This window comes from Phoca vitulina, unplaced genomic scaffold, assembly GCF_004348235.1.
Source record: "Phoca vitulina isolate PV1807 unplaced genomic scaffold, GSC_HSeal_1.0 scaffold6, whole genome shotgun sequence".
NCBI classification, from domain to species: domain Eukaryota; kingdom Metazoa; phylum Chordata; class Mammalia; order Carnivora; family Phocidae; genus Phoca; species Phoca vitulina.
The window spans coordinates 12,326,577-12,342,313 of record NW_022589709.1 but is presented as its reverse complement, the minus strand read 5'-3'; the positions used below and the strand labels follow the sequence as shown (position 1 = coordinate 12,342,313).

At 42.5% G+C, this 15,737-nt stretch overlaps 1 protein-coding gene across 15 annotated transcripts in view; it reads right to left on the bottom strand.

Moving 5' to 3' along the window:
- Positions 1-15,737, bottom strand: part of TENM2 (teneurin transmembrane protein 2) — a 1,203,413-nt gene that overhangs the window by 259,687 nt on the left and 927,989 nt on the right. For all 15 annotated transcript variants that reach the window (XM_032403433.1, XM_032403432.1, XM_032403428.1 and 12 more), the window contains one exon: positions 3,021-3,259. In XM_032403433.1, the coding sequence (XP_032259324.1) occupies positions 3,021-3,259 (239 nt within the window). The remainder of the gene's footprint in view (positions 1-3,020; positions 3,260-15,737) is intronic.

The following is a 15,737-nucleotide window of genomic DNA, read 5'->3' as shown; positions in this document are numbered from 1 at the left end:
CCAGGGAATCTTTCCTGAGTTGGCAAAGGTCTACGTCTTCCCATGTGCGCAAGGGTTGACCTTCGTCTGCTTTCAAACTCACTCACATGCTGGATATAAGGAAGAACTTGTCATGGGGCTGAACTAGTCCAGATTGCTCATTTCTGGAGTCTTCTCTTCATGGGTTAGAACATGCAAGGAAGATAATTTGACCTATTTGTCACAGCTCCTGGCAGGCCTGAGCCTAGTGCCTATCCATAAATATCTCAGGGCGATGCTTCAGTTTCAGGACTTGTCATGTTCTAGTGGAACACGGAGTCATGTATGAACCAGAATGAGCTCAGGTCTTAAAAACTCAGGTCTCCTTAACAGGAGGGCTTTGACTTTTACATCGCCTTTCTGTCCCTCCCTGATGGCTTGTCTTCTCGGTGGGCACAAGTGCTTGTTGCTCCCAACAGCACTTTTCTCTGTGTTTATAATACACTGTTTATGCCCCTGCAGCTCTGTAATTAATAATATACTGCTTTTCATCTTCAAAGTGATTTATACACATTAATTAATCCTCACCATACTTTGGAGTTTCTGCACATAAATAACCATCATGCTTCCAGATTTTACTTAGGAAACCAAGACCCAGAAGGAAAACAACTTCGTCAAGGCAAAGGAGAAAGGGATCATTGGGTCAAGATCAGCATTTAAGCCCATGACCCCTCATAGTGCTTGCAGAGCTGCCGTGCCCTCTGGAGAGTAGCTCTCTGGCTCCACACTCACCACCATTACTTCCGGGGAAACTGGCCCCTACCATCACTCATTTTGAGTCATAGACTATGCTTTAATACTCCAGAGTTAAAGAATAATCTTACCTAAAGCATACATAATAGAAAATGATGGATTATAATCTAATAAACCATCCTAAGATGCTCAGGTCCAGCTTTCAGTAGCCTCCAGACAGAGGATAAATATGCTTCCTAATCCATCATTTACAAGTTACACACCCAATTAAAACATTAAACTCTCACTATATGGTTTCCCACTTATGTAATCGCCCTACAGAAAGCTATTATATTTTAACTATCAAGCTCAGTACATCAGGCAGTAGCCATCTATCTCTCTCTGGCAAGTGGAGTAGGAGGTACACTGGGGATGGTATTGGCAGAGGTGAGCAGTGCCTCAATTTCTGTATCTGGGCTCCCCATGGTGCCCACCAGCTCTGCAGAACATTAAGCCTGAGAAGTGAGCTCATGGACCCTTTTTGAAGTTTCTGACACAAAGCCAAATCATGCAAAGACCCTGAAGGCAATTCAATTTACTTTTACCAAGCCTCCTTGAACAGTTACCTGGGGAAGTACACAGAACTACCTCTAATGATGCAAGAGATTCTACGCCAAGTGACTGAGACTGCAATGGACACCTTCCCCCTCCCTCAAGTCAATCCATTACTTCATCCTTCATCAAGAGCAAGTGAGAAGCAGACATGACTTTAAATCAGGGGTACATGGGTGTCAGACCTCTGTGCCCATGTGGGGCTGGGGTTTATAGCACCAAGGCTTTTGCAAAGTTCCAGATAAACATGGTACCTTTCCCCAGAGTGTCACTTTTCTCACTTTTGGAGGGCATTCCTAGGAGATGTGACTGGTAAAGAATGTAAAAACGGGTTTTTCTGTATTAAGGTGAGCATAGCGATCTTATGGGAGACAGTGAAAACTTCACATCAATTTTTGGCTTGTGATGGCCTTGGGCAGAGCCCCAGATCATGGGGGCCACACGGCCACCCGCCCTCACCATCAGGCAAGCTTGGGTAGAATGGTCTGGGAAGTCCTGAACCAATTCCTTCTCTGGACGCTACCATGCTGGCTGCCTGAGGATGAAGGAGGTGTGGAAGCCCCATGGCTGATGGAGAAGGGACAAAGTCAGAATGATCAGGGTTGCCCTTTTTCCACAGCGTAAGTGTTGAGAAGAATTTTGGAGCTGGCCTCTTTCTGCTGGTGTTTTATAGGCTTGCTTTGCCACATGGTACAGCCCATCTGGGGACGCCTGTCATAGATGCCCTGAAACCCAGCCAGAACCATCAAGTGTTTCAAATGCACTTGAACAAACACCACTGTGGCCTCTGCCTGGGCCAGGAGCTCTGCCATTGGCAAGCTCAGTTCACAGAGCGGCAACACTGGGTCTCTTTGTTGGGGCCAAGAGCTGTGAGCAGGCTTTGTGGCCAGCCCAGGACGCTCACATGCATGGGGCACCCTGCCCCCGAGCTCTTGGCACCTGCTGCTTGCCATAGTTACAGGGCTACACCTCATGGATGCAAACCAACATCCCTGGCATAGGAAGAAAGATACCCCAGCAACTTCACCAATCTGCTACCCTAAGCTATATCCTGAGTGCCCAGAAGCACAGCTGGCATGAAAGATGAACCTGATTCACGGTTGTGGTGCAATTCAAGTTGAGGCTAAAGGGACAGAAGCAAAGGAGAGGATGTGGGCAAGATCCACTGTGTCTAGGTGACTTGATTCCACACAGAGAGCCGACTGGATGCTCTGACCTCTGAATCCTGTTTCTGTTCCACACCTCTGGAAATAAGGTAGCTACTTAGCTAGATGTTAGTTTTGAATCAAGATGCTCCAAGACATGCTGGTCACTATTCTTCTATTCAGTGTTTGGCTGAAGTTAACCCATGTTGCAGGCATTTTAGAGCACAGATCTGGGTTAAAATCCAGTGACAGAAGAGACTAGCAGGCTACTTCGGGAATGAGGGATGGGTTTGCAGAAACAACAATTTTCAGCTCGTCTCCAAGAAAGAATACAGTAGGGATGCTTACTTACATGTCTGATAAATATTATTTAGAATCTTGAGAAAGCAGCTCATCAGATTTAAATACATTTTAGGAGAGAAAAAGTGCTCCCATCCCTCACTCATTGTTTACATCTTTCAGGAGCCAACAAGCAAACTGTCCAGACAAAAGAGGGCTTCTCCCTTCATAAGCCCACGGCCTATGCCCCACCTCCTCACGGCCAGGGTCATGGAGCGGGCTGCCCTGACTTACCTATGAAATATGCCAGCAGAATCGCCAAGAGGAGGGCTGCGGCGATGGCGGACAGGGCTGCACATTTCCAGCTGCAGTATTTAGAGGGCTTCTTCAGTTTGAAGGCCTTCCTGGAGAAGGTATTCCGGGGCAGCAGGCGGGGTGGTGGCGTGTAAACGGTTCCTGAGGTCAAAGGGTATCCCGGAGAAGAGCTGCTAAACAGGGGCGTGCTCCCCGAGGAGGTCTTAAAGAGAAAGTGCCTGGCAAGGAAAAAGGAAAGAGTCAGCATGGACATGGGCGGCTCCTGGGGGACATCCAGCTGCTTTGTCCTTCACTCTGCTTTATACAGTTCTAGTAGAGTCCTTGTACACTGCTCTACCTTGCCATGGACAAAAGGGCAAAGATTTCGTTTGATGGCCATATACATTAATTCCATAAACTCACATCACTTTATGTGTTCCCATATATGTCTAGATCTTATCTTCGACAACAATCCTGAAAAGTATTCAAAGCAAATATGGAAACTGGGTGACTGTCACTTGGAGATGACGATGAGGATGATGATGATGAGGATGATGAAGATGATGAGGAGGAGGACACAAAGCCGTGTCATGTGGTAGAACCTAATAAGCAAAGGCACTAGAAATATATTGTCACAACTACTTAAAACTACATATTAAAATATCCATACATTTAAGATATGAGAAATCAGGCTTGAAAAAGTCAAGCAATTGTCCAAGGATATGAACTTGGAGCTCTATCTCATGTGGAAGTCTGTGCTCTGGAGTGTTACCCTCAACTGTCTCTCCTGAGCCTTCTTCCTGGGCTGTTTGCCCCCCTCCATCTTGCTTCCTGTCCTGAGACTGCCTCTCTAGCTCATGGGATCATGTTTTTTCTTTGGCAACATCTTTGCCTGCCAATTAAACAAGGGGCTCTTGGTCTCTTGGGCTACAGTGTGACAATAGGGTAATGGGGTCTATTCCTGACACCTAATATAACCCTTCCTCAGGGTCAGGAGGCTGTCTCTCCAAGGACACTTCAAGGACCATAAATTCTCTGACAGATTTTTCTCTCTTATGTGTGCCATTTATAAGACTTCAAGTGTGACTTGCCACACCTTGTTTCAAATGATGAATTGTCTTCCAGGAAATAGATAGTGGACTTGAAAGCAAGAATTAAGTAGTGTCTAGAGTTTGAGCAGCCGGAGACCAGGGACTGTATCTTCTTTTATACCTTGTTCATTTTTATGTTCCCAGTACCCACCTCAAAGTTCAGCATACACGAGAGAGTTTAGTGAATGAATGAATGAATGAGCAAATGAATGATTGAATGGAGCTCCCTCATGTTTTGTGAATTTAAGAATCTAAGGGTCCAAAATGTCATAGATGTATTTCCTTCAAGCCTTAGTAGGTACAGCTATACTTATGGACCACATACTATGTGTCAGCTGCAATGCTAAAAGTTTTACTTGCATCCAAACCTCTCATCAACCCTATATTATTACCACAGTTTTACAAATGAGAAAATAGAAGCTCAGGGGTAGCAAGCAGGGTCACTGGGGCTACAACTCCCATCTGCCTGACTCTAGATCCTCCAGTTGGACCTCTTACACCACACTGCTCCTGTGTACGGGACTCAGTGGGCTATCCTGGTGGGATTCTAAGGCAGGATCACTATTATTACAAATATTTGGATCTTGGCTGCTTCCAGACAAAACCTTGGAAGTATTTTAATCTTTGACAAAGACCAAACAAACCTGAGATGACTGACAATCATGTCAGAAAATGAGTATCTGATTAGTGAATGATTTACTACAGCTAACATTAAAACAAACAATTGATAGTTAAAAACTTTATTTGTACTCTAAGTATGTTCGATGATCTGAATAAAGGCAAGAGGTTGGATTCCATAAATAAGCCTTTGTATTCCTTGTCCAATAGCATGCTTTTAGAGCTCCGGATGAAAAGTCTTTTGGAAGGGGTGGCAAGAAGCACAGTGTTTAGTAGCAGGTTTTGGAGCAATGTTCACCTGGATGGGAGTCTTAACAGTACCACTCCTGGACAAGTAAGCTTACATAAGTTACACAATGCTGTTCTTAAAAGTCTCCATCTCTTCATCTGTAAAATGGGGGTAATGATGGCCCAGGTACCTCACGTCACAGCGTAGGCAGTTGTACTGATTACACGAGATCATGTAGGAAAAGCACTTAACCAAAGCTGTGTCTCATTGCAAGTGCTCAGTGCATCATGAGTAGCTTTTATTACTAATTCTCAGAACAACATAAGGAGACTGAAACAGGAGTTTTAATTTAAAGCCTGACAAATGTCACAAACACCTGAAGAGTTCTCCAAATCACTAAATAATAGTCCATTGTCTTATAATTAAGCTAGAACATATGCACACCAGAAAGCCAGGGTGATGGAAAAATGCTGGAATTTGATTTAGAACTAGCTCAAATGTATTTCTTGAACAATTTTCCAAGAGTGGGTAGTGAAAATAGGGTATCAGACTAAAACCAAGAAATATAAAGACATTGCAAGCCATTATTGATAAATATTTAGAAATACAGGGGCACCAGGACTCATCCCCACAGAGATCTCAATCTTTTCCTTGGCTTCAGGCATCCTATGACTCAAGTCAACAGGTGTCCATTTCCAACCAGCTTCCTCCCTGAGGTCCAGACTCCCATTCCAGCTGTATACTGGGCATCTCTCTCTCTCTCTCTCTCTCTCTCCATTCCATAGCTGTATTGCACAAGTTACAGCCAAGCACGGACTCTTTTCCTTCCCCTCCCCATTCACACTCTTCCTGCATTCCTGTTATTCCCAGATGCCTAAGAAACTGCAGCCATTTTTTACCTCCTTCCTTCCCCTCACCTTCTCCCATACAATGGGTGAAAAAATCCTATCCATTTTATTTCTGAAAACCTCTCGCACCAAACCTCCCCTTTCAACCCTCCTGCCACTTTTCTTCCCAAACCACAAAGGTCATCGTGCTCTGCCTTATAAATCCTGGCTGATCCTCCAATGCCCGCAAGAAGAAATCTCAATATGGGACCAGACTCTTTACAACAAGTACTCAACTTTTTTATCCTTGTCTCTAACTCGTGCTCCCTGATCCCTGAACTCTGCTTCAGCCACACCAGAAGACACATCTTTCCTTAACCTGGCTGTTCATGCTGCCATGCCTTTGGGAATGACGTGCCATGTTTGGGAATGGCTGTTCCTGGGCTTCCCTACCCACTCCACCCCAGCCAACTCTTACTCACCTTCCAACCACCTTCTTGGGAAACCTATTCCAAAAGGTTTGGTATCTATACCATCCTCTATCACTTTTTGCACTCAAGAATCTATTATACACTTGGATATCTATATCTATCTACCAATCTACCTATCTACCTATATCTGTCTATCTGTCTGTCTATCTATCTATCTATCTATCTATCTATCCATCCATCATGTGTTTGCCCCAGTGCCTGGTGCCTGAACATCAGTCGTATTTGTGAACAGCATCAGTAAATTGGAAACAATGTTTTGGTAACATCAGAGAAATCACAAGATGAAGATAAAAAAAGTTTAATTGCCTTAATGTTATTTTTAATGCATTCATTTGTAAGAAATAATAGAAGGAAATGATTATTTTTTTTGGTATGGGATTCCTTCCTGAGAGCCTAAAATTGTCTCCTGACAACTCAGTCTATTTTCCACACTTCTTTCGAAAAAGGAACTCAGATTATGTCACATGTCAGTATTCTCCGATCCTCTCCCCCAATCAATCAATCAATCAATCAATCAAGGTTTCCAATAACACGAAAATAAAATCACAAGTCCTTCCCATGGCCTACAATGCCCTGCCATGTTCTGCCTTCTGGCTGCCTTTCCAACTGTACCTTCTACCGCTTTAGTCTCTCTCACTCCGTCAGCTAACCTGTCCTTTTGATATTCCTCATCATATCACATCCAACACATTTTCACCTAAGGGCCTTTATACATGCCTGGAAATACCTCGCAGCTTGTTTCTTCACATCATTCACCACTCTGCTCCAGTGTCACTTTCCCAGGGAGATCTTCCCTGCCCTCCCCCTGCTTCTTTCTCTGTCATTCTCCATCCTGCTATAACTGCTTTATTTTTCTAAATTTTTAAAAAATATTTTATTTGTTAGAGAGAGAGAGAGAGAGTGTGTGCACACAAGCAGGGGGAGCAGCAGACAGAGGGAGAAGCAGACTCCCAGCTGAGCAGGGAGCCTGATGAGGGTCTCCATCCCAGGACCCGGAGATCATGACCTGAGCCAAAGGCAGATGCTTAACTGACTGAGCCACCCAGGCGTCCCTATTTTTCTAAATTATATATGTATTTGTATATTGTTTATTATCTATCTCCATCATTAGATCTGAACTTCTATGACATTTAAAATAAACAGGTATTTTGTCTCATTTGTTCAAATTGTAGCCTGACATTTAGAAGAGAGCCTGCCACATAGTGGGTACTCAGCAAATCTTTGTTAAATGAATGACCTACAAACTTTCCAAGGCCAAACCCATGAATGTTAACAGGACAGCACTGTGAACATTTTTAATTTTAAAATTAGGAGGATTCCTTCCACCATGTTGACTTCTGTTTTCCAGATTTACAAGTTTGGGCATGTGCATATAGGCAGATGTTTATATGTATACATACAAGCCCAGATCCCTCCACAGGAAAAATAAACAAATAAACACCATGTACTTTTCAGGACTGCATTAACCCTAGTGGACTATAGCTCTCAGCCTTCTCTTTGCTATCATGGTATCTGTGATGATCCTAGCTAAATGAAACTCATTTGGTTATCATATCCCTTTTTTCTAATTTCTGATGCTTAAAATGATTAAACCAAAGTACCAAAGATAATGTAGACTCCTGTTTCTTCACAACAGAGCTATACCTGCAGTTGCAGATCTTTAGAAGGTTAAATTCAACAAATAAATAAATAAATAAATAAATAAATAAATAAATAGGTTCTAAAGAAGTGCTCTTCAGAGTATGTCCCATAAATACCTGCTTTGTGATCACCGGAGTGCTCTGTTAGGAAAGTACAACTTTCTGGCCTCTAACCAGACCCAGGGCTGGGGGGCTGGCATTTATTGGTTAAGAAGCTTTCTATGTGATTCTAATGTATCTGGATAGAGATAATCTCTATCCTAACCATTTTGCACCTCTCAAATGTGTCTGATGGTTAGTAGATGTATCTTTTTAAATTCTATATATCTAGAGAACACATTAGATGTTTAGTAGATATATCTTTTTATTTTTTATTTTTTAAAGATTTTATTCATTTATTTGACAGAGACACAGTGAGAGAGGGAACACAAGCAGGGGGAGTGGGAGAGGGAGAGGGAGAGGGAGAAGCAGGCTTCCCGCTGAGCAGGGAGCCCGATGCGGGGTTCGATCCCAGGACCCTGGGATCATGACCTGAGCAGAAGGCAGACGCTTAACGACTGAGCCACCCAGGCGCCCCAGATGTATCTTTTTTAAATGAGAGTTTTGAATGCTGATGTCTTCAGGGGTGAAGAATCAAGAAGCCTACAACTTACTTTCAAATGATTCAGCAGAAAGATCTCTAGGTCTCTTTATAGATAAGGCAAATGTGGCAAAATGATAGCAATTGTTGAAACCAGGTGGTTATTCTTACTTTGTACTATTCCCCCAACTTTTCTGTATGTTTGAAAATTGTCATAATCACAAGTTGAAAAAAATGTAAGCCTTGATTCACCCAAGGATTGCTGTCACATGCTGCAGGGGGAAAAAACAAGATAAATAAAATGAAGCAAGACCCACAAGGTAATGGTCTGGCCAGATGGTTACTGGGAGGACCAAGGGGGCTTAGGGGACTTCTCCTGATTTTTCCCTGAACTGGCTATTAAGACAGCTTTTCCCCGTCAGGGGCCTGCTCAGTATGCTCTGATGAATCATTTGTGATGCCCCAACTGAACTTCTTCCCAGCGGTCGGTCATGGAAGTAGCTCAGTTCAGGACTCCAGGCGTCAGCAAAAATGTGTAGTTTCCAAATGCACTTGACATTTTTCAAGCACAACTCAATTGCTCTCAGAATTGGCCACTTGTGCCTCGGAAAGGAAAGGCAAATGAGGGGCCCCCAAAGGGCTGTCCTTGGAGTTTGCTAACACTCAAAGGGATAGAGAAAACCAGTCCTTGATGTCTTACAAAAAAATAAAAGAAGAGCTTGCATGCTTCTTTCCCTTCTTAGCCATGTGGGCTTTAGTCCTAGAGCCCAGCATCCTTCCTGGCCCAGGTTAGGGGCTCCGAATGGCCATGGAATTGAATAGCAAGGCTAAGGAAGGACAGTGGCTCTGCGTCCTCAGCTCTGGCCCCTAGATCCCAGTGAGTTCTTAAGAATATAGTGATCATCACCTCACCTGAAGCTATCTTTTTGGTAAATGTCACTTTTCCTCATGTGAAAACAAAACCATCTAATAAAAACTGAGAGAGAGAGTATGTCTAACAACAATTCTCCCATGCATTTTACATGACAGCAAAGACACGTATTTGAGGCAGAATCTTGGCAAACCAGGATTTTGCTTCAAATTGGCTTAGAAAATTAAGGGCATACATTTTTTCTGATTAAACAACCATGGAAAATTTTAAAAAGATGTCTAACAAACAAGAAACTCATGCATAGCATCCATGTAAGGAGGACCCCATCAATTCAAAATACTGTGAATTTTTATTTTATTCTTATGATACAGAAGGAGCTTGACTAATCTAGGGTGGAAGTGTTGAGAAGTGGCAGCTGGTTAAACTACTTGAGACTCCAACAAAAGATTCCTTTTCCTTTTTTTCTGAGTCAATCACCAGTAAACTCACTCATTAATCTCAAACCCTACCAAAAAAGGAAACATAGAAAATCCCTTAACACCAAGTACCATTTCTCAGGTTGCAACCAGTGGGATCCTGAGAGGCAGTCTCCCTATTTTCTATTGGTTTGGCTTTATTCCCAGGGGGAAATCCCAGCAGGGCTTTGAAACAGAAATGTACTACACAAATCATTGCACTGCCTCAACTCCAAAGGTCACGTTTTTGTCCCCACCCCCAATCCTCTCTGTTCTCCTCTCTCTCAATCTATTTCCCACTACTTCTTCACAGCGTACCATTCAGCTTAACCAGAACAACTAATGACTAACGGTGCAGATGAGTTCTCTCATGCTCATGAAGTCAGCTGCAGGAAACATTCTCCTTGATATCAAGCAAAATTATTGAATGGTCTCAACACAGCGCCGTGTGCAAAAAAGCAGCTCTGGTTATCAGAGAAACCAGGTGTTGACTGTTGTTCTACCGAGAAAATTGACCTCCCCAGTAAATAAACTCACAGGTATTCAGAGTAGTGGATGAAAATATTGATACACAGCCCATTAATCCCTAAAAGATTTTTAATATCATACATGCAGTTGCTGAAATTGATAAAAAGCCAGAGAAAGGACAGAAGCAGAAATGCACCAGGAGTGGGGATGGGGTGATCAGTGAGGGAGATCAGGTGTGCACCAGAAAATGGGAGATTTCATCACATTTTACTGGTCCTGGCTCTGCCCTTTAAAGCATCCGGTTTATTGTCTCTAAAGGAGTAAGTTTAATAAAGAGGCAGCCCATAAAGGGTACTGTAGCATGTAAAGTTACTGTAATTAGGTTTTCAGGAGTTATAATAAAACATTTAGCTAGAGAGAGGTTAAATAACCACCACACTTTCTGGTATCATTATTACACTCTCCAGTACGAGAAGGAATGATGGTGGTAGAGGGGAAGCTCGATGGGTGGGCTCCTGAGAGAGACACAGAGAGACCTGGGGCATGGAGGGAAAGAGAGAGAGAGAGAGAGAGAAACACATACAGGATGGGATGGAAAAAGCAGAAGAGATAATGAGAAAGATGATGTTGGATATTGTACTGTTCAGCCACTTCTTGAACAGCAAAACTAAGTTATTTTTTAAGTGTTCTGTCTTTATTTTCTTATTTGCAAATATAAAATGTATACATTATAAAAAATCAAATCATAAATTAAAAATAGAGAGCAAAACTCTATCCTATTGAGAGAAAGACTAGTAAAATATTTGATGTTTAGAGTCAAACTTTTTCCCTATATATAAGCATTCCTTTATTCTTATTATTTTTGAAACCAGTAGGATCATACCAAGGAGGCAGGATTAAGCCTGCAGATTCTGGACTTGGACTACCAGGATTTGGGTCCTGGCTTCTATTCTTATCACTCTGTGACACTGGGTAAGTTACTTATCCTCTCTAGGTGGCCTCACCTGTAAAGTTAGAGAATGTTAGTACTTTCATGGGCTTGTTTAGGGGGATTGGGTGACTTTATTCATGTGAGATGCTTAACATCGAGCTTGACATCCAATGAATGGTCAATAAATATAGCTATTAATCGCTTGAAGGCAGGAATCATGTATATCTTGGTCTTTACTAGATCTCCTTGACCTAGCACAGTGCCCAGTTCATTTAAAATATTTGTTGAATGCATAAGCCACTCTAATTAGCACAGTGACTGGAACATTGCAGGCATCCCAACCCCCTAAACATAATTTTATTAGGAAGGGAAGGAATTGAAGATATTACTAATGTGCTTGTTCTCTTCTTCCAGTTGGGAATTTATGCTTGGGTTGAGAAGTGAACTGTTGCTTTTAACATAAAACTTTAAAAATGTTTTTAAAAAATTCCTACTTCCCAAGTTTGAAGAAGAAGCCAGTAACCCAATTAGTATAATTAAGAGCCCATTTCATTTCACGATTCCCTAAGCTTAGACTCAAACCAATTTTGATGCAATGAAAAATAGGCTTTCAAGGTTTCTGATCCCTGAACCTTTTAGATCATAGGGGACCATCACTACATTTGCATATGCCATGAACAACAGGAAAATCCTCTATTTTGCCCTCTTCAAAATTTGCAGTCATACCAAAAATACTCACAGCTGGAATAATTAGCAACTCAATTTATTGCCTTCCGTTTTTTAAATAGAAGCTTCGACTCTTGATATTTAAATAGTGTCACACTGTGATATAACATAGTATTTTTCATGGTAAAACTCCTTTTTTTCCCCCATGAAATGATATACTGCTCAGTGTGACAGGCAAGGTCTCTGGAGGTCACTAAAGAAACCTGGTGTTTTGTGAGCAAATCCATTTCAGAGTCTTTGGGATGAAATGAGGAGTCTTTTTTTTTTTCCCCTGGAGTTGTTAACTTGTTGACTTTTTTCAAGTTAATTGGTAAAAGTCTTGATATAGTAGAGGAAAAAAACAAAGACTTCTGACTTTGACTTCAAACTTGACCTTGAATTCACCATACACTATAATATGGGAGTGTAGAGACAGCCATTTCAAATAGACTTGCATTTGTGTTCACCGGCAGCCAGAGGTAGATGAAGAAAGAATGCCCGCCATCAGATACAATCAACGAGCAGAATGATTTCTCCCATTGAGTTTATTGCCTGTACCATTCAGAGAGTCAAAGAATATTCGAGCTGGAAGAAACCTTAGGGCATGTCCCTTTATCATATTCTGCTTCATGCTACCACATTTGTCCTGTGTGTTTGCCTTGTCTCCCCAGTCATATTACAAGCTTTTCAAAAGCAGGTCCTATATCTTTTGCTTCCTGGTATCTTTCTCTGTTCATAGTAGGTGCTCACAAATACCTACTGAAGAAACACAGCAATTAAGGAACAGTGGAAATGTACAGGCTTTGGAGTCAGGCATATCTGAACTTAAATTGCAACAGCACCAGGAACTGCATTATGTTGGGAAAGCTAATTAATCTCCCTGAGCCTCAGATGCTTCTTCCAAAAAATGGGTGGATAACAGTATGTGCATTACAGAACCATTGGAAGGGCTAAAAGATCATGAATACAATCTGTGAGCACAGAGGCTGACCCGCGGGAAGTGTCTAACACACGCAGCTACCACGTTCCCCTTTTCCTTTGAAACCATTCAAAATCTAAAATATGAAGTCATGAGCCAACCAGTATTTATTGAGCACAGAACATGTATCGCATGGTGCCAGACGCTTTGGATAAAATGTTAAGTCCGCATCCTCATACAGAATTACTAATTGGAGAGACAGATGGAATAAACAAAACTCAAGTCCAGGTAAACCAACAAGTACAGGAGAAATTACAAATTGTGAGAAGTGCCATGAAGGAGAAGGGGACTAAGACAGAGAAAACTGGGACTATATTAGTATGGTCACTCCTCTCTGAGATGATCAAAAGGGGGAAGTCTAAGGATAAGGAGTTAATCATCCAAGGATCGATGAAAAGAGCATCCCAGGCAGAGGAAACAGTATGTGCAAAGGCCCTGCAGTAGGAAAGTTCTAGTTTTTGAGTCTGTGAGAGAAAAACATGTGGCTGGAACACAGTGATCCACAGGGTGAGTGGTAGGAGAGAGGTAGGCATGATGACAACTACATTATGCATGGTTTTGAGGGCATAGAATCTGGATTTTAGTGCAAATACAAAGGATTTTAAATTATGTCTTCTCTTTGAGCAAAGGGAGACAGATCTTTAGGAGCATTCAATTTAAAAAAGAACTAAGGTAGGATAGGATAGACTCATTGGGAGTTCGGTCCAGTCTTTGGTGATAAAAAGGCTTGGTGGTCTTCTTTGTGCTCTGCCTTGAGGGTCTTGGTTTTTGTCTGGAATATTCGAGCCACCCTCAGTACTGCACCTATCACTCTATCTGCATTTGGATATAGTCAGACATCTCAAATTTAACATGACCCAGGCACAACTCTTGATTTTCACTCCACACTGTCCTTCCATTCCAGGCCTCAACATATTGGTTAACGAAGTCATTGCCTAACTGTTGTGCAGGTGCCATCCCCAGGAAGTAGACTCTGAGAAATAAAGAGGCATACAGGCAGCTTCTTAGAAAGTGCTCTTGGGAACAGCACCTGTGAGGGAGTGAAGAAAGCAGGTTGGGCAGAGGGAGAAGCTTGAACCACGATGCTGTTGTAAGGGTTCCTTGGTCAATCTCATGGGGAGCTCTGGAGCTGTTGGGCCTGGGTCATGGGATGGCTCTGTAGAGTTGTTCCAATTTGATCTGAGAGGGTAGGGCCTTATCAAACCTCTGGACCAGTCTCCAGCTGAAGTCCAGTTGCAGAGAGGAACTTGATGGAGATGTGTGTGGGCCACCAACATTCTCAGCAACTAGGAAAACATGTGTGCTCCAGTCCTGGTGTGTGACATCTGGCTGGGTGCCATGCCATTTATCTAGCTAGACTTCACTATGGTTCCTGTCCTTCCCTCATCCCTGATTCATCATCAGTTCACTTCTCTTGGCCTCCTACACATATCCTTCCTCTTCCTACCACTTACACCTTGTACCTGGCCTACTGCCTATAGCAGCCTCAAATGGGTCTCCTTGTTCCCACTTTGGCCCTTTACATCCATTCTCTACACAGGAGCCAGTCATTGTCTACAAACACAAATCAAATCATATTACTCTCCTGATTAAAACCATCCGTTTCCTTTATACTCAAAAGTAACCCACCTCCTTATCCAAGTCTACAAAACACTTCATTATGGTCTATCTCATCTCTTCCTCTTCTCCACTGGTTATGTTCCTGAGGCCTCTGCCATACTTTTTGCTGTCCCTCAAAGATGTCAAGCTTCTCCACACCTCAGGGTAGTCACACTGAGTTTCCTCCTTCTCAGGCCTTTCAAGTCTCCCCTCAAAGCTCATTTTCTCAGAAAGCCTTTCTTGATCAGCTTTTTATTACCCTACCTTGACCAAGGTTGCAGCCCAGGGACTGCCCACCTCCAGTGACTGGCTGTTGTGGGAGGTGGAGTGATGGCATTGGTATAAAGATCCTGGCTTCTCATCTGCTCCATACTTACCCTTCGAGTAGCTCTCTCCTTGCTTACCATCTGCTTCCCCCAATGGCACACACTTTCCTTGAGAGCCCAGTTTAGTCTTCCTTACCACTGTAGCCCCAGTCCCTGGAAGTGCTCCCGGCACATGTGTGGTGCTCGATCCATTTATAGTAAGTGAATAAAAGAATGAACCGATCTAGATTTTGAAAACTTTTCTATCTGTTCTCAGATCCAACACATCTATTTATTTATCCTGCGGTGTCCTCTTCAAGGGATGCCCTGTCACTCTGGGTTTCAAGATTTTGGTAAACAAGACCATGTTCTCATTATGCCTACACATGGTTATTTTAAATCCTTTGAGAAACCTGCATCTTTCTATTCTGAGGAGGCTCTGGCACATTTTAATGAGAGCCTTCCCATTTTCTTGATCTTTTAAGTTGGAATTCTCCTCAACTTTTCTGTCATTCTTGAGGCATGTTAGCTATAATCACATGGAATATTTCCATTGAGAACTCAAAATAGTTTTCGAAAATAGTGATAATGCACTTTTGATTAATTTCTAGGATTCTACTTAACGAAGCCTTGCATTTTGCAGCCCTCCCCTCCTCTCTGTCCTCAGCAACCCAAAGGACATGTATGTTCAGGCATTAGGTAACACTAATCTCAGGGCCACTTTCTGGTTTGTAACCAGGAGCTCAGAGATAATCTTCCTTACAAGCCTGGAAGGATTTTTTTGTAAATGTACTTGCTCCTTATCTGTCACTTCTCTGCCCACCTACAGAGCAGTTTATCTTCATAGGTTTGGTATCTCTGCAAACATAAAGATTTCATGGTGCGTTTTCTCTTCCAAATCACTTTTAAAAGAATATGAGAAGAATAG